Below are 19,151 nucleotides of genomic sequence, written 5' to 3' on the forward strand. Positions count from 1 at the left end.
TTATCCTTGTGATATAGATTTACTCACTGTTGTCATATAGCGCAATAGTGTAGAAGAATTTTAACAAAACTGCTATTGTACTGCAATACGAAATTTAGTACAAATTACTACAAAGTGTTTTCAAATAGAGGCAATATAGCATTTTAGTGTAGTAGCGGAATTTGAACAAACCACTATTTTTTTCGATATATGATTGACAACATTGGATTTACTACATGTTGCTGAATTGATAACAATGTCTTTCTTTTGAAAAACTGCAGGTGGGGCTGTTCCTGCTTTAGCACAACTTGTTTCTTCATCTTACCACGCAGCACAGTCATCGCCTCCTTTAGACGATCATAAGATTCAGAAGTCAAGAACTTCATCCACTCTTTAATATGAATAGTATCTATTTATGCATATATTGGCTTTCTTCTACCATAACCATGCATTCATTCTACAGTGTGCCACTCTCAAGAGTTTTGTTTTTCTCTTGTAAATACTGTTTTTCAGCTTTAGTGCTCCACTGTCTAATTTCACCTCTCCTCAACTGGTACAGGTGAAATGCATCATCCAGTATCTTATAGTTTTGTTTATTACATTAAAACCTTTGATTACACTCAATATTTTATTAACATTTTATCATAATACTGAAATAGACCTTTACTCCATATAGAGACAACCTTAACTCATCGAAGGCTGACACAGCCAATTCCCAATTTACATGCTTAATCAATTTACAAAGAGTTTTTTTTTTTTGCTTCTTCTCTGTGTTGCAAGTTGCATTGCAACATGATGGAGTAGCTTCCTGTTGAAGTGATTGGGAACATACTTTCCCATCTCAAGGCTGCAAGAGATGTGGTGAATGGTGATTACCTCAGCAACATGTAAAAAAATGGAGAATTGCATGCTGCAAACACCTCCACACACTCTCTTTCAGCTCCAACGATTGGCCTGTTTATTGTGATTTGACAACTACCTGTCGCGAGATTTTGATTACACAGACCATTTTTCAGACCTCATGGTTGCAGTCCCTTTCCATCTTGATGGAAGATGTTGATGAATTCTCGGATTCTGCTGTAATTGCTTGGCTTATGTACACCATGAAAACTTTGAGGCAGTTGTTCTATAATGTGAAGACTATGCCTAATGTTAACATTCTTGAAATATGTGGTAGACATAAGCTGGAAGGAAATATTTGATTTGGTTCATAATTCTATTGTTGGGGTTGTGCCTAATTATCACAGGTTCCCTTGTTTGAAGTCTCTTTCTTTGAGTTATGGATCTGAATCTTTTCGTGTCTGCTTGTCCGAGGATTGAAGCTTTGGAGCTTGTTAATCCAGAGATTGCAATGTCTGATGCACAGGTGACTGTTGAATAGATCGACGCTGAAGAGTGTTTATGTTGAAGCAATAAGTTTGAACAAGTTTATCTTGGAGGCTGATATTGAAAGATTGTGCACTTGAGGTTTTTGAACTCATTGGAAAGGCTTTCTTTTAAGTCTGATAATGTTGGCATGACACATTTGCAGATAACTTATAGAAATCAAGAATTCGTGCAGAACTTTAACATTCGTATTGGTTTGAATCTCTATTAAAATTTGTGTGATTAACCAACAATCATACCTCATAGCAGACATTCAAGACTTTGATAACTTTTATCTTCACTATACCGCTATATTTGACAAGTTGATTCTCTCTTTGAATCTATCCCCTATACCGCCCTTGCGGTTTTGGGGTTCGGCGCTTTGAGGCTGTTGGTTTGTTTCTTGGGATTTTTCTGCACTTTGTAAGATAGCAACTATCCGATAAGCCATTCCTTGAAAGCTTGCTACTGAAAGGTGAAATGAGTAACTCCTTTCTGAGGTGAATTATGGTTGGTTGACATAAAAAGCTCCTTTCAATTTTCATGGCCAGCTACTATGAACTTGTCCTGTAGAGTTGAAGCAGTGATAACTTGAAATTTGAAACTATAAAAACTTGTTTCATGTATTGTTTGTCCAATAGAGTTGCTTATCACTTTTTTGTACTTGATCATATATGTATCTTAAAATTTATAATAAGATTCGATTTTTGATTCAACAAATAGGTATTCTGATTCGTCGTTTAAATCCATGATCAATATTCAAGAATAGTCTGGTAATTTGTTTTTCTGACAGAGTCAGGGTAATCTTAAATATGTGCAAATGTATCTAAAATCAGAAGTAATTTAGCATTAAATTGTGCCTTGAATGTCAAAGGAAGATGCCATTAGAACATGTACCATGATCATGCCCTATCATATGGATAAATCATACTCTCCTCTATTGTTAATTTGTTAGAGGAAGAAGTTGAACTCATGACCTCAATCATTGGCTCACATAGGAATAATTGGTAGGAGTCATATTACCTATAAAAGGAGCACAAGATTTACTATTTGATTTTAACTCCTATTTAAAATAAACATTTCCAACAAAATTGCAGAAGTCTTTATTTCTTTTTAAGTACAATGAATAATAAAAATTGTTACAGGAATAAATACAGATTCAAATGTACATTTCAACAGACACTGCCACCAAATAATTAAAATTTTTTGATGATCCAAAAAATGGATATAAAACCAATAAAAAAAAGACCTACTCTTTGCCATTTATAATAATCTTATGATACAAATAAATAAGAGAAAAAGGATTGACCATTGAGCAACTCTCACAATTTAAAATGCAAACTTCACCAACAAAGGCAACAAGCAATGCCAATTACTTACACCAAACTTCAACTGCCAATAAATAGTTTTATATAAACAAAGGTGGAAGAAGCTTAGCTAGTTTTTTTCTTGGTCTTGTCCTTAGGTTCTTCCAAAACAAATTCAGCATATAAATCCTTCAAAGCAATCATCACTGTAGTTATCAATGGTCCCATAATAGCTCCCTGCAGAACAACACACCCTTTAAGTCAATCTAACAATGTCATGGATATAGATAGGACCTTTTTGGATAGCTTATTTGAGTTTTTTGGATAGCTTATTTGAGTTTATTTCCTGGCATAACTGTTTGAGATAACTTATGAATGAAAACAGTTTATGTTTATGACATGTCGATAAGTTGTTTTTAGCTTATTTCCATAAGCTCTCCAATATAGCATATAAAAATAGCTTATATGAAAACAGTTTATGACTTTATTTTATCTCTTGCTACATCAATACTTATTTATGAGTACTACTTATATGAGAAGTATTTATGTTATAAACGCTTAATTAAGTTGTTTATCCAAATACTTATCACCAACTTTTGTTTCTCTTTTCTGAAAACGACCATAATTGGTTGTCACTATAACTTCAATTGTCAAAATTCCCTTTGTGGAAAACAGATTCAGTAAAGTCCTTCGTTCCGAGTGACATGTTCTGACATGACTTACTGTTTTCAACAGAGGGATGTTAGTGACAGTTATAGAGTGTGGCCAATTGTGGTCATTTTTAGGAAAGAGGGGCTATTATTTTATTTTTTGGAGAACTAAAATTTAAGCCAAAAAATAAAGATAACACAACATTGAAATTAATATCTCAGCAAATTTCTAATCCACCACCACTATTATCTTTAGAAAATTAATCATGTTATGTAGGTAAACAAGTTTTTAATGTTAAAACAAGATTCTTCACGAGAAACAAGTTGACATGATGAAATGCCAAAACACAGATTTGCTAATTGTTATATGCTGAGTGAAACAACAAGAATTAAAACCTAGAGAAACAGCCATAATATGATGCATGAAGATTGATTTGGTTTCACTTTTGGAGGCGGTAAAATTGATTTTACTGTAGAATTGATATTGACAAGTTTCGATGTTCTCAAGTGGAAATTGATTTTACCTCCAAAGTCGATTCTAACTTGAAGCTAGAATTTGGAGTTTTTTCCTCTACTAAGCCTCAAATATATTGTTCTACACACCCACTTTTACATGAATGTATCCAATCACAAATCACTTAACATTGAACCCGCATTTAGGCAAAACCAATGTTACAAAATCAATTCATTCAAAATCAATTTTTATCAGCAAGGCCAAATACACACAATAATCATCAGAAAAGCAAATCAAGGAGGGTAAAAGCTTTACCTCAAGAGCTGATGGGAACAATGTCATTCCCCCAATGATGCTGAGTCCAGTAAGATAAGCACTATTCCCAGGTACATCTTCGAGAATCTCTGACGCGCCATAATCCATGAGAAAAAGGTGAGTAACAGACAAGAAAACGGCCAGTATGTATCTTCCTTCCATCACTAGTTGCACGGCTGCCGGAATCGTTGCAAGCCAAGATGGAAATATCGGCAGCAAAGGACTGATGAATGCAAGTACAGTCGACATGTACAAGAAATGAATTTTGTATAACCTAAACAAAAGCCAAGTAAGACATCCTTGGAAAAATGCAATCTCAGCAGTGGCCAAAAGTACACCTGAAATAGCTTTATCCAAAACTTCAACACATCTGACTCTAGTTTTGCTTGAAATTGGAAGCATATGCATCACTTGTTCAGTTACTCCGCCGGATTCCGATGTAATGAGATAATACAAAACCCAAATAAACACCATTGTTTGAGATACAAAGTTGAAAACTTCAGCAGCTCCAGAGACTATTGAATAAGCAATGGACAACATAAATTTTGAACTGCTTCCAACCACCGTTCTACTACTCGCGAAAATACGTTGAGATACATCGATACCTTTAAAGGCAAACCCTTTTGCCTTCTCAACCAAATCCTCCCGGGTGATCACAAGCTCTCGAAAAAGTGAATCAAGTTCCGTGTAAATTTGACTCCACTCACGGTCCTTAACCCGGGTTTTCAAACTCAAGAACTTTTCTGTGTATGGTGAAGGTTCGATCAAAGCACTTGAAGGTGTTGAAGAGTTAGCAGGAGTTGATATCACAAAATGCTTAATCCCGGTCACGAATTCAGTCATGTTATACTGAACAGCCAAACCATCAATCTGATCCGAAACAGTCTCATAAAACTTAGTGGTATAATTATCCACCATTCCAGCAACATCATTCTCCTCCATCCACTTCTTAACACCAATTCTCTCAGAATAATTACTCTCTTCAACATGCAACTTAAGAGAAACAACAGCATCTTTACCTTCAACACCAATCTTATAAGAAAAGAAAATCACACCAGTCAAAAACCCTACAATCATAACAACAATAAGCCCAATTGCAACAAGAATCTTCAATTTCCTCACAACCCTTCTAGTGAAAAAAGCACTAATAGCACTTCTCCTGAAACTATTAGTCCTTAGAGAAGACAAAGTATGCATAGTTGAATCCACATTCTTAGAACTAAACACAAAACCTAACCCTATAAGTGATGAAGCACCAAAACCACCAAGTTTCTCATAAGCAATAATGAATATCCCAAAAGATACTAACAAACGAAGCAAATTTGAAAATCCACTACGTTTTCTACTTGGATGAAGATTCTGAGGCTTTGGTTTTCTCATAATGAATCTAAACAAAGCTTCACGAATCTCAACTAAGGTACCAACAAAAACCCTGAAAACAGCAACAGGAACAGCAAGAACAGTTTCTGTGAGACCCATCATGAGAGGCTCAGTCCAGAATGAAACAATGGTCTGTTGAATTCCTCTAAGAGGAATTGAACAAAGCACCGCCCATTGAAGAGGTCTAAGGTACTGTTCTAAGAGCTTTGAAACAGTGTAGAGAATGAAAATGGCGAAAGCAAGACCCATATGTGCCATGGCTATGTATAGAGCGAGTCTCACCTGGGGATCACCGGAAAATGTGTTTTTTCCATCTGGGTCGGTGTCGGTTTGAGTTGGGGGCCGCGCGTGGGGAATGTTGGATGGAGCGTGTGATGTGTTTGACGGCGCGTGGGGTGATGTTGTGGTGGATGGTTGTTTTGAGGATGCGGATCGGAACATGTCTTGCCATGCTGGAGTTGTGGCAGTGTTTGGGTCAGAATATGGAACCATTTCCATGTTTTAAGCAAAAAGAGAAAGATTTAATTTGTGTTTGTGTTCCAATTCTGAGTTAACAGAAGAGGAACAACAGGGACAGAATCTTGTTTAAGGTTGTGGTTAGAATCAGAAGTTGTTTGAGTATTGACTAATTATTGAGAATGGATGATGAATTAATGAAATGTGATTGATGATTGGTTTCATTTTTTGTTTGTGTTTTTTGTGGGACCTACGTGGAGGAAGAAACTGCCAGGGAGGGGGGGGTTTAAAAAACAAAAACTAGGAAATGAACGTGAAGGAGGAGTACAGTTGTTCAATCATGACTTTGCTTTTATTCAATTTTCATTACTGTTTTGATTACTATATTTGTTTAGTTCAATCAACCTCACTCTTTTTTAATTAGAAAAAATCAACCTCACTTTTCCATTTCTTGCTTTTTTTTATGTTTCTTATGGTTTATGGCAAAATGGGTGACAAATACAATACTTTAGGTCTATTCACTCATAATTCAATCATTAAAAAGATAATAATTATGATTAATTCACAATGTAATAAATAGTTTATGGATTATAGAGTACATCTTAACATTTTTCATAATTTATTGTGCATTAAAATTGAGTTTGTATTTTATATATAAAAAACGATAATTACACTTAAATGAAAGGAAATCGAATAACACTATAACAGATTGCGCTATTAACATTTTTGAATAGCAAAATCAATCATCTTGAACACTACATCTTGAGAACTAGAAAACACCACATTATTATGGATAGGGGTTCAGTGCAGTCAGGAATTCACTGACTGCAGTGCAGTCGGTCACATCTAGACCGTCTGATCGAGATCAGACGGTCCACATTTTAAGATCAGATTTTATAATTAAAATCTGATCTTAAAGTATGAACCGTCTGATATCTGATCTTGATCAGACGGTCCAGATTTACTGACTGCATGCAGTCGACTTCACTGAATCCAAATCCCATTATTATGCATGACTCTTTAAAATATTTTCAATCAAAGAAACATATAATTGTAATGGTATGAGCTTAAGGGAAAATATTAAGAAACAATCAGATTATGGCTACACTAGTCCACATTATATAAACAAATATAGACCTGAATAGTTGGCCCAATAAGGAGAATAGAGACACGGTTCAAGAATGAAGACGTGGCATAAAAGCCAAGGTCTTGATATCTCGCAACGTCTCTCTGACAAGGCTGCAATGACTATCTAAGCAAGTATAAGAACTAGTGAACTACCAAGAGAGTATTAGAACTTGAATTGCTATAATTGTGGATTCTTTCTCCCCAAGTACAATATATAGTCATAATCTCACTCTATTGAAGTGTTTATGCAAGTCCACCCTCTCTCCATTTTAAAGGAGTGTGTGAGAAGACACGTAGAGATCACATTGCTAACAATACCATAATATATTTATCTTCTTTTTTTTTTGGTACATATATATTTATCTTTATTTATCAAATAAAATAATAGATTTCATTTACCTATTAAAAAAGTGTATATACTGTTAAATATGCTTGGATCTCAACCCCAAAAGCTAGCTCAAAGGGTGAGGTTGCCCTCACATATTTATACACTTCACATCGCGGGAACCTAAGCAATGTGGGACTTCAAATAATCTCCAACAACACAACAACATATTCAACACCCACCCTCACGCCTAGCGTGGTCCTGGGTCAAATGCCCACATTGCAGTCCTTAACCCGGCTCTGATACCATGTTAAATATTGAGATTATTCAAAGAGAAAAGGAGGCTAGGGTTTTCCATTACAATAAACCAAAAAACATGAGGAACAAGAGTTACAATAGAGTATATAAATTAGGGATTATAAAAGACTAAACTACCCCTACAATAATATAATATAACTATTATTTAACATCTCCCCTCAAACTCACGATGTGTTAACATAGAGCATCGAGAGTTTGTCAATCAAGAAACGAAAACGTTTAATAGAATGCGTCTTCGTGAACAAATCAGCAATCTGCAAGGAGGAAGTAATAAACGGCAAAGTAATGGTACCATGTTGAAGATGGTGACGTGTGAAGTGACAGTCGATCTCAATGTGTTTGGTACGTTCATGAAATACAGAGTTGTGGGCAATTTGAATGGCACTCTTGTTATCACAATACATAGGAGTTGGTTCAGAAACAATCACACCCATATCATAAAGTAACCAACGCAACCAAACTATTTCAGTAGTGGTAGATGCCATAGCATGATACTCAGCTTCTGTAGAAGAGCGGGAAACAATATCTTGTTTCTTACTCTTCCAAGAGATAAGAGAATCTCCAAGAAAAATACAAAAACCTGTGGTAGACTTACGGTCAGTAGGATTACCAGCCCAATCAGCATCAGAGTAAGCACGTAACTCTAATGAAGAGGATGACGGAAGCAAAAGGCTCTGAAATTGAGTTCCCCGAAGATAACGGAGAATACGAAGCACGGCTGCCCAATGTACTGTAGTGGGAGAAACAACAAACTGACTAACAACATGCACTGCATAAGCAATATCGGGTCTAGTAATTGTAAGATAGACCAAGCTTCCAACCAAAGTACGATACAAAGTAGGATCTGATAGAGGAACCCCATCAGAGGGAACATATTTCACATTCATCTCTAAAGGGCTGTCGACTGCTCGAGTATCAGAGAGACCAGCTTGCTCAAGAATGTTTGCAATGTACTTGGATTGAGATAAAAGATAACCCTTATGAGAATAGGCAACTTCAATCCCTAAGAAATAGCGAAGAGGACCTAAATCCTTCATTTCAAATCTTTTAGCTAACTGTAATTTCAACTCACAAATCCCATCAACATCATCACCTGTAATAATCATATCATCAACATATAAAGAGAGTATAATACGACCATGAGAAGTTGTCCTAACAAATAAAGCAGAGTCATGATCACTAGAGCGGAATCCAAGAGATCTAATCACAGTAGAGAACTTCTCATACCAAGCTCTTGGAGCTTGTTTCAAACCATATAAAGCTTTCTTCAACTTACATACTTCACCCTGATTATGAGAAACACCAGATGGAGGTACCATATAAACTTCCTCCTGAAGATCACCATTTAAAAAGGCATTTTTAACATCCATTTGAGAAATATCCCACTGACGAACAGATGCAACGGCAATAAGAGTGCGAATAGTGGTCATTTTGGCCACAGGAGCAAATGTTTCTTCATAATCCATACCATATTGTTGAGAAAATCCCTTAGCCACAAGACGGGCTTTGTAACGCTCAACTGACCCATCAGACTTGGTTTTGACCTTGTATACCCAACGAGACCCAATAGCACGTTTTCCTGGCGGAAGAGGTACTATGTCCCAAGTATTTGTCTTATGCAAAGCTGCAAGTTCCTCAGCCATAGCCTTCTGCCAAAGAGGATCAAGAATAGCTTCTTTATAGGACGAGGGCTCAGACAAACTATGAACAGATGTAAGAAAAGAAGCAAAAGAATCAGAATAAATTGAATAAACAAAATCAGGCAATTGAGTAGACTTATGATCACGAGAAGGATAACGTGGAGGTGGTGGTGTTGGTGGTGGAGGTGGTAGAGGAGGTGCAGCAGGAACAACAGTCGTAGGAGGTTGTTGAGTAGCTGATGGGACAAAAGGGACATATGTATCTGGAGTAGCACTAGTACCATCCCTGCAGTTCTCAAAATTACAGTCACTAGACATATCATTATCGACACCGAAAGGATCAATATTAGTTAGTTCAGACTTGCTAGGAGTATGTGTATCAGACGAAAGAGAGAAAAATGGTATGTGCTCAAGAAACACAACATGACGAGAAACATACAATTTTTTACTTAAAGGATCATAACAACGATAACCCTTTTGACCATCCCCATAACCAAGAAAAACACATATGATAGAACGAGGAGACAATTTATTTCGTTCTACTTGTGGGAGAAGAACAAAACAAGTAGAACCAAATACCTTCAAAGAAGAATAATCAGGACTATAACCATACAATTTTTCAAAGGGAGACAAACCTGAGGTGACTGACGACGGAATTCTATTAATAGCATGGACAGAAGTGCGAATTGCTTCACCCCAAAATTCAGTCGGAACAGAAGCAGACAACAAAAGAGAACGAGCAGTTTCAACAATATGACGATGTTTTCTTTCAGCAACGCCATTTTGTTGAGGAGTATCAGTACAAGAAGTCTGGTGAATTGTACCATCATAAGCAAGCAACTCAGAGAATTTATTAGAAGTATATTCACCACCTTGATCACAACGAAAACACTTTATAACAGCATTATGTTGAGTTTTAACCATAGCACGAAACATATGATAAATGTCAAAAAACTCAGAACGATTTTTCATTAGATAAACCCAACAATAACGAGTATAATCATCGATAAATGAGACATAATATCGAGATCCACCTTTGGTAAGAACCGGTGATGGACCCCATACATCAGAATGAACTAAGTCAAAAGGTGCTTTGGACACAGAAGCACTTTTATTAAATGGCAAAGCAGAAAATTTAGCAAGTTTGCAACCGCAACAATCAGAAATATCACTAATTTGCAATTTTCCTAAAGCTCCAGTAGAGGCCAAGTATTTTAATCTAAATGCAGAAACATGACCAAGACGAGAATGCCACAAATAAAAGTTAGAGGATGATAAACTTAATCGAAAAGATGATAAATCAGTGGAAGTAGAAGTTGAGGCTGCAGTATCTGGAACTCTTAGCTCATCCAGAACATAAAGTCCCCCATGTCTACGACCTTTGCCAATCAACCTCCCTGAATGTGGATCCTGCACATGACAATGAGTAGAAGAAAACATAACAGAGTATCCAGAATCACACAACTGACTAACAGAAGCAAGACTCAAAGTGAGATTAGGAATATAATAAACATTGGGAAGAGACAAATTAGATGTGGACACTGACCCAATTCCTGCTAATGGCATAGGAGTGCCATCAGCAGTCATAACTGACATGGATGAAGTATGATTTAAAGACAAAAAAGACTTACGATCATATGACATATGATGTGATGCTCCAGAGTCAAGGATCCATATAGAAGAAATACTTGAACAATTAGAAGGAGTCAAACCTTTAATAGAGGAGACAGATGTTGCATGTGGCTGGGTGGCGAGAAATTTTTGGAACTGTTCAGCAAGATCAAACACTCTTGAAGTAGTCTCATATGGATATACATGATCAATACCAATGCCAACGGAAGAAGGGTCTGTCAAACGAGATATAGCCATATTATCAAACAATCAAATAAACCAACAAACAATTGCTTCAAATGTAGAAGTCCAACCAATCACCCCCAATGCCAAAACTCAACGGAGCCAACTAATAACAAATTCAATAAGCAATATGCAAACCAACCAATTAGGCTTGCTCCTCAATAGAAATATTGCAAAAGAATTGCTTAAGCATTCAAATAAGCCAACACTTACGTAACCTTCCTTCTAAACAATAACTAATTAAATCACAAATTGAAATAATCATGAAAAATCACAACCTAAAGATGTTAATCTCCTTTGAAATTGGCATCGACTTCAAAGCATCATTTTGACCAAAGTGTGCGATCCAATCCAATAGCAAGAGCAGAGAATATCAATTCAAGAAATCAATAAAAATAGCCAACAACAAATACACACTTTTATTTATCTTCAACAAATTGCTAATGGATTAACCAAGCTCTTTTAGCTAATTGGAGATTATTTATCTTCAAATAATCTCCAACAACACAACAACATATTCAACACCCACCCTCACGCCTAGCGTGGTCCTGGGTCAAATGCCCACATTGCAGTCCTTAACCCGGCTCTGATACCATGTTAAATATGCTTGGATCTCATCCCCAAAAGCTAGCTCAAAGGGTGAGGTTGCCCTCACATATTTATACACTTAATCGCCCGGGAACCTAAGCAATGTGGGACTTCAAACAAACTTCAACAACATATTCAATACCCACTCTCACGCCTAGCGTGGTCCTGGGTCAAATGCCCACATTGCAGTCCTTAACCCGGCTCTGATACCATGTTAAATATGCTTGGATCTCAACCCCAAAAGCTAGCTCAAAGGGTGAGGTTGCCCTCACATATTTATACACTTCACATCGCGGGAACCTAAGCAATGTGGGACTTCAAATAATCTCCAACAACACAACAACATATTCAACACCCACCCTCACGCCTAGCGTGGTCCTGGGTCAAATGCCCACATTGCAGTCCTTAACCCGGCTCTGATACCATGTTAAATATTGAGATTATTCAAAGAGAAAAGGAGGCTAGGGTTTTCCATTACAATAAACCAAAAAACATGAGGAACAAGAGTTACAATAGAGTATATAAATTAGGGATTATAAAAGACTAAACTACCCCTACAATAATATAATATAACTATTATTTAACATATACAAAGTGTCTTTCATGAAACGGAAGTTTGTTCCATAAAAATAAAAGAGTTATTCTAAAATAAAAGTTATATTAATTTGAAGGTAACTTAGTTCATATTCTTAAAACTTAAGATCATATAATAAATTTTCTCTTTTGATTTTTTATAGACATAACGACAATCATCAACTAAAACTCATACGTACAAGAGCTTCTCTTGGCAATGGTTCCTAGGTAAAAAGAGGGCGCATAGTATTTATTTTACCACTAGTTTTCAAATATGTTTGACTGTATTCTTATATAAGTGGAGTGTGTTTTGGCGTTTTTGGTTGTATTTTTCTACTAGAGATAGAGTTGACTACTACTTGTACTTCATTTGTTTTTGGTAGGTTAAGTACCACTTGTACCATTTTCTCTTTCTCATCTAATAAATTGTTTCGCCGTTAAAAAAAACATACAATTGTGAGATCATTATGAGTTTGAACTAAAATGAAGATGTCAAGTCTATCGATATCGATATTTTCAGTGAGGTCTAATTTTTCATTTATAGAGCAACACAATTCCAATTTAAAATACATAAGTTATTAATTTTACTCCCAGCTACAAGTGGGTTCACATACATGTTGCACCTCTCAAATGATGCTAATTAATGTGATATATATTACTAACATGGATCTCTCAATCAACAAACTTATAATTAAGATAAATTTTAGACATCAATTTTTCTACGGAGGCAAAAGTAAGCTAACAAACGAAAACATATAGCCATGGCTACCATGACCCAAACTTCTTTTAAGCCACCTTTCAAGTTTACAGTGCCAAATGTTGGTGAAGTTTGTAGAGGCCTACACCCCCATCTGCCTTCACAATCAAATAATTCGTCTCCTGAATATTGCACCTTGAGAAGTAGTCTAAAACCATAGTACATGAATGAAATATACTTCAACCATAGCATGAATTTTGGTATGTGCTGCAACAAAAACATGTATATTTTGTTAGTGTTTTGAAATCATAGTTAAGTAAATGCATAAGTGTGAGTCTACAATGAACCATTTTTATCGGTGGTCTATTGATAATAGTTTGAAACTCTAATGACGAATATTGGCTCTCTAAAATAGACGTTCACGGCTCTCTTTTTTGTATCGTCTTAGACAATGATATGATTAGTGTTAGTTTGACAAAAACAATAGAAAACATATAATGTCTCAAAATTCAATTTATATTTGTTTTCCATTGTTTTTGTCATACCAACGTCAATCAGGCCACCATCGTGATGACACATAATTGAGTTGTTACTTCTAGATGAATGTGATATTAGTCATCGTTAGTATTTTAGATAATTTTCAAGTATCGGTCTATGACGGACCATTTATTAGAAAATGTAATGCACATAGTTTTCTCAAACAAAACATACTCTTTTTGAATGGACACTAGAACATCGATTACAGTACTTATTTCTTCTCATATTTGTGACTAACATTATAATCATGTCACATTTTATTGACATTGCACTCATTATTTGAAAACTTTTGCACCAAGAAAGAATGTCAATTATATACCTGGACATAGTAGCCACCAGTAAGTAGGAATAACATTAGTACCAAAGTAGCAACCATCCCTGATCTTTTAATATTCATAACTGCAGCTCCAAACAATTCTCCTGCACCCTAGTAACAAAATTATAAATAGGGGTTAAATTCAAAGCTTAAAATTAAAACTAAATTAATCATCTATTTTTTTTTCCAAGTAGCCTAATGACCAGAATTTCACCTTTTAAGGTGAATAACTGAGAATACCATAGTTCAAACCCTGGTCCCTACATAATACATGTTATATTCCTACCAACTGACTTATACTCACTTGGACAAATTAATCATCTATTCTAATTAAGCATTGACATAATTACTTACTTGACTTGTTATAGCTATTAGTAGAACAACAAATAACGTGAGGAAGAAGCAACCAACAGTCCTCTTAAATCCAGCCATGAAGTAGAGAATAATCAAGAAAATAGTAGGATATAAAACATGTGCCACCATGTCACATAGAGTGCTGCATACATAGTATACACTTAATCTATACATATCAGCTTTCCTTTCTTTTATCAAGAAGTACTTTTCAAATGGAAACACATAGACTGCTGCAAAAATGCATGTAGATGTCCAGAATATACAGATGTAGAATGCTAATCCAACCTGCAACATAGATAGTTATTATTTGCTTAATTACTAGCTCAATCGTGTAATATAATTATCTAATGAGGGTCTATTTGTATTGACTTATTTGAGTTTATTTAGTGGCATAAACACTTGTTGTGAGGCTGTTTATCTTTTGTTACAAAAATAGTTTATACATGTTGTTTTCATAAATTATCCTGAAGGGCTTATGAAAATAAGCTAAAAATAGTTTATGGACATGTTATATTCTTTTTTTAATAAGCTAAAAACAGGTTATGGTCATATATTTATGTCAATAGATAAGCTTTGAGGGAGCCTATGGAAACATCTACTATAAGTTGTTCTCAACTTATTTCCATAAGTTCTTCATAATAACTTATAAAAACAACTTATAGATTATATGAAAATAGTTTTACTTTACTTTATCTATTATTATTGGAATAACTTACATAGAAGTACTTATATCTTAAGTGTTTAAGCTATAAGCGTTGTTTATCCAAACAGTACCTTAAAGAAGTGTTAAGGAAACTACCTGATCTCTGAGTTGAGCTTCTGTGTTGATTGAAGATTTCCACCAAAATAGCCCCAACAAAAATGCTACTCCAATTGCTTGAAATATTCTTAACTTGTCAAAATAGTCCTTGGATCTTGCTTTAAATGTTCTCCTTGAAAGAATAAAAAATTGGTCCAACCAACTCAATGTCCACTCTTTCTTTACCTGAATGGCCACTTGAAGATGTTCTGGTATGTTTACTCCTCTTTGGTTCTCTTTTGCTATTGGCTCCAGTAGAGTTTTGTACTTGAGTTGTAGATACTAAAACAATAAACAAACAATTCATAAGATTGCAAAGAGATAGATCATGTAATATATATTTATACGCGGATGTATTTTTTGTCCTAACAATTCGGTTCCTAGGCTAAAAGAGCCTTGGTAATCCGAAGTTTGGCCAGAAGGTAAGTAAAGTCTGGTCAAAGATTATTCCAGACAGGGTTCGAACTCGGGTACTCCCAATCAAATGTGTGTATGTGTGTGCACGCATGTGTGTGTGGGAGAAATTCCTACTTTAATAACAGCTTTGGAAGAGTCATGGGCAGATTCTTGATCATGAAAAATATCTGTTGGAACACTTATGTCATTCACTTCACCAGTTGCCATGTCAAGCAAGAACTCAGCTGGATTCATGGCTATTTCCGGACTGAACCTCAACGACGAAAAGTACTCCATTGTTTCTCTAGCTGTACCATAGTAAATAGGATAGCCTTCTGATATCAAAAGAAGTTTGTCGAACATGTGAAAGATTCTGCTTGATGGCTGGTGTATTGTTGTTATTAAAGTCCTTCCAGCCTATACAGGTAAATCAAATGAAACTTTTTAGCCATATATTATAAATTCAAGGTACTACCTAATGTAATATGATTAAATTTAATTATAAACCTTAGCAAGTCCTTGAAGTGTGACAAGTAGTTTATTTGCTGATGTAGAATCAAGGCCTGAAGTTGGTTCATCAAGTAGCAACAATGAAGGATCAACAAGAATTTCATAGCCTATGCTTGTTCTTTTCCTTTCCCCTCCTGATACGCCACCTATTTTCGTGTGGCGACATCTATGGTTATGCAACAGATTTATTTAGGGTTTAGGGTTCATGGTTTTGAAATAATCTGTTGTTAATTTTCTTATCTTAAGAATGTCATAGAAATAAAAGGAAAAAAAAAACCTTTCCAGACCAAGCTCCTTCAGAGTTTTTTCCACTTTTGCATATTTTTGTTGCTTGTTCATAGTTGTTGGTAACCTTAAGAATGCTGAAAAGATTAATGTTTCTTCCACTGTTAATTGTGGGAAAAGTATATCCTCTTGTGTCACAAAACCAATCCTATTAAATGCAAATAAAAATATTAGCACATGAATACGTAAACAATGACACTGACACAGACACTAGACATGACAGTGACATGAGTAATAATTTTAATATATATGTTAGTGTGTGTCGGACACCAGACACGTCTTCGATCACAAGTGTACGTGCTAGAAAATATCAAAGTATATTCCATAACAACTTAACCTTCTCTTGACAGCTGGAGTATATTTAACATCATTGTAAGTTATTTTTCCTTTTACATTGTCAAGCAATCTTCCTCCTACAACTCTCAATAAGGTTGTTTTTCCACTGCCAGAAGGACCCATCAGAGCAAGAATTTCACCAGGGCCAATGTTTCCAGTAATACCCTTCAAAATTTTCTTGTATCTATCTTCTTCCATAGTGTTTGGTGTAGCTGCCTTTGACACCATTGTCTTCATATTAGAGCTTGCTTGGCTGTTTCTCACCTTAAACTCTACATCTTCAAACTTCATGGTAATGACAAATAAAGTGTAAGTAACTAATTTCAAACAGTTAAAATACTATAGTTATGTTTAATTTATTGTCCCTTATAATTTTTATTTTGGAATCCAGATTCTCTACACTAATAAAAAAATGTATTTGTCACGGTTACACAATTTAGATCGCCAAATCAAAAGATTAGAAAGTCCACGTTTCAACTTCGGTACAATCAAATCTAAAATAAATTTGTTGAAACATAGACCATCAAATCTTAATCGAACATCCAAATTAGCTAGTGCAGGACTACATGAATACATAGAATATGTTTGTCTAATCTTTGTCTCATATATATGTCAATGTTTTGAAAAGTGATCACGATTCATGGTTCAATCGGTGCAACCAGGTGACAAATAAATAAAAAAAAAAAGTAAAATAAATGACAGAAGAAAAAACCTTTGAACCAAATTAATTAAAGTAGAGAACTAAGATCAAATCAACCGTGAAATGGACCAATACCTAATAAACGGTCATTTGGACTAAACTGACTAACGAAATCAACATTCAGAGAGTTGTTTTTAATTTTCATTCATTCAGGGACTTACTTGACGGCGAGTGACGCTTTCAGGGATTAAAATGACCGTTTACTCGAAAATGAACATTTGAAGCTAAAAAATAAAGACATTTAGTACTATAGTACCTTTAAAAATATAGGGAGGGGGCCATTTTGGTTCAAACTAGAATCTTCAACTTCAATATCAATCTCTGAGCACCTATTTCTAAGGTATGCATCCTTAGACATAAACTCATTGTTGGGACCAATGTGACCAAAGCCACTGCTCCTTACTATCTTCATGGAACTACTTGATGGAGGTACCATTGACATGTCCACAATCTCATCCTCTATTCCAATTTCCATGGTCACAAAAATTATAAGTTTGAAGCAAAATGTGGAATGTAATTTAGATGTGTTGAGTTATGAGTTAAGTCAACTGCATTAAACCAACTTAGCTTTCCTATATATGTAGGGATGAGTTCGGTTGGTGTGCCACATACTTTACATGACAAGTTTATTGGTGTGGAACAATTCTCAAATACCCTTCAAAATATTATGATAATGTGCATAAAAACATGTCAAGAAAATGAAAGTGAAAAGAATGTGATTGCAATTAAACAGTTGATGCATGTGATGGGAAAATAAAAATTTACATGAAATGGTCCACAATTAAACCTTGGAGATAGCCACAAATCTAAATTTGTGGACAGCTTTTGGAAAGAATTTACAAAAATAAAAAATTACTATGTGTAACTTTCTTTTGTACTAACCATCTATCCCAACATGAATTGGCAAAGAATACAAGTATAATTTTTTTATTTTGGTACATAGACGAAGACAAAGTCGTCATAAAACACATAAGTGAGATAGTCATAATTCAAACTCTGATCATGACATACGGCATAATAAATTCGACATTTTTTATCGGTCGAGTTAAGACTTTTGGACGTGTCCCTTATAAATTTTAGTGTCAAATTTGTTGTTAAATTTATTTTTTACAAATGTATTCAAAGATAAAACATTTTTTATTCAGCTAATTTATAACTAAAATTAATTTTAAAAATATAATCGTTTAAATTCAACTTTTGCAAACCCCACACTCAAATCACAGATGTAAGACATTAAGATATACTAATCAAAATAGTTTTACATATATTACAATAATAAAAAATGACTTTTGTAAAAAAATGAAGAAAAAAAAAAACACTAGTGCAGACAAATAAATAGATAAAAAAACGAAGACAAAAATCATATAAAAAATTTGAATAATACGAAGTACAACTTAGGATTTTATTATCTTCGTATTATTTTTTTTATATTTTATTATCTTCCGATCACTTTATTATTTTTCCTCTTGTACATTTTCTGAAGTTGCACATGTGATGGTCAAGATGTTAATTATGCAATGTTTAATAAACTTGTAAAATAGTTTGATAAATTAAAAAATATATAGAAATAGTAAAAAATGTAAATAAAAAAAATAAAATAGTAAAAGATGTAACCAAAAATAATTTGATAATAAAGAAATTAACAAAATATGAGATAAGCTTGTAAAATAGTTTGATAAACTCAAAAAGTACAAATAGTAAACAAATGATAAAAAAGAAATTAACAAAATAGTAGATAAACTTGTAAAATAGTTAGATAAACTCAAAAAGTAGAAATAGTAAAATATGTAAAACCAAGAATAGTTTGATAAAAAAGAAATTAACAAAATAGGAGATAAATTTGTAAAATAGTTACATAAACTCAAAAAGTAGAAATAGTAAAATATGTA

At 34.5% G+C, this 19,151-nt stretch overlaps 2 protein-coding genes and 1 pseudogene across 2 annotated transcripts; 1 reads left to right on the forward strand and 2 right to left on the reverse strand.

Annotated features, from left to right (window-relative positions):
- Positions 1-771: 771 nt before the first annotated feature.
- LOC123912886 lies at positions 772-1,899 on the forward strand (annotated as a pseudogene).
- A 673-nt stretch (positions 1,900-2,572) lies between these two features.
- Positions 2,573-6,344, reverse strand: LOC123912885. Its single transcript, XM_045963467.1, has 2 exons — positions 4,071-6,344; positions 2,573-2,888 (listed from the first exon to the last, which is right to left on the reverse strand). The coding sequence occupies exons 1-2, from the start codon at positions 5,946-5,948 to the stop codon at positions 2,778-2,780; spliced, it is 1,989 nt and encodes a 662-aa protein (XP_045819423.1). The 5' UTR covers positions 5,949-6,344; the 3' UTR covers positions 2,573-2,777.
- A 6,599-nt stretch (positions 6,345-12,943) lies between these two features.
- LOC123912887 (ABC transporter G family member 26-like) lies at positions 12,944-17,821 on the reverse strand. Its single transcript, XM_045963468.1, has 9 exons — positions 17,519-17,821; positions 16,564-16,847; positions 16,219-16,374; positions 15,939-16,107; positions 15,567-15,848; positions 15,036-15,317; positions 14,237-14,521; positions 13,886-13,993; positions 12,944-13,296 (listed from the first exon to the last, which is right to left on the reverse strand). The coding sequence occupies exons 1-9, from the start codon at positions 17,735-17,737 to the stop codon at positions 13,036-13,038; spliced, it is 2,046 nt and encodes a 681-aa protein (XP_045819424.1). The 5' UTR covers positions 17,738-17,821; the 3' UTR covers positions 12,944-13,035.
- Positions 17,822-19,151: the final 1,330 nt, after the last annotated feature.

This window comes from Trifolium pratense, linkage group LG3 (genome assembly GCF_020283565.1).
Source record: "Trifolium pratense cultivar HEN17-A07 linkage group LG3, ARS_RC_1.1, whole genome shotgun sequence".
NCBI lineage: Eukaryota > Viridiplantae > Streptophyta > Magnoliopsida > Fabales > Fabaceae > Trifolium > Trifolium pratense.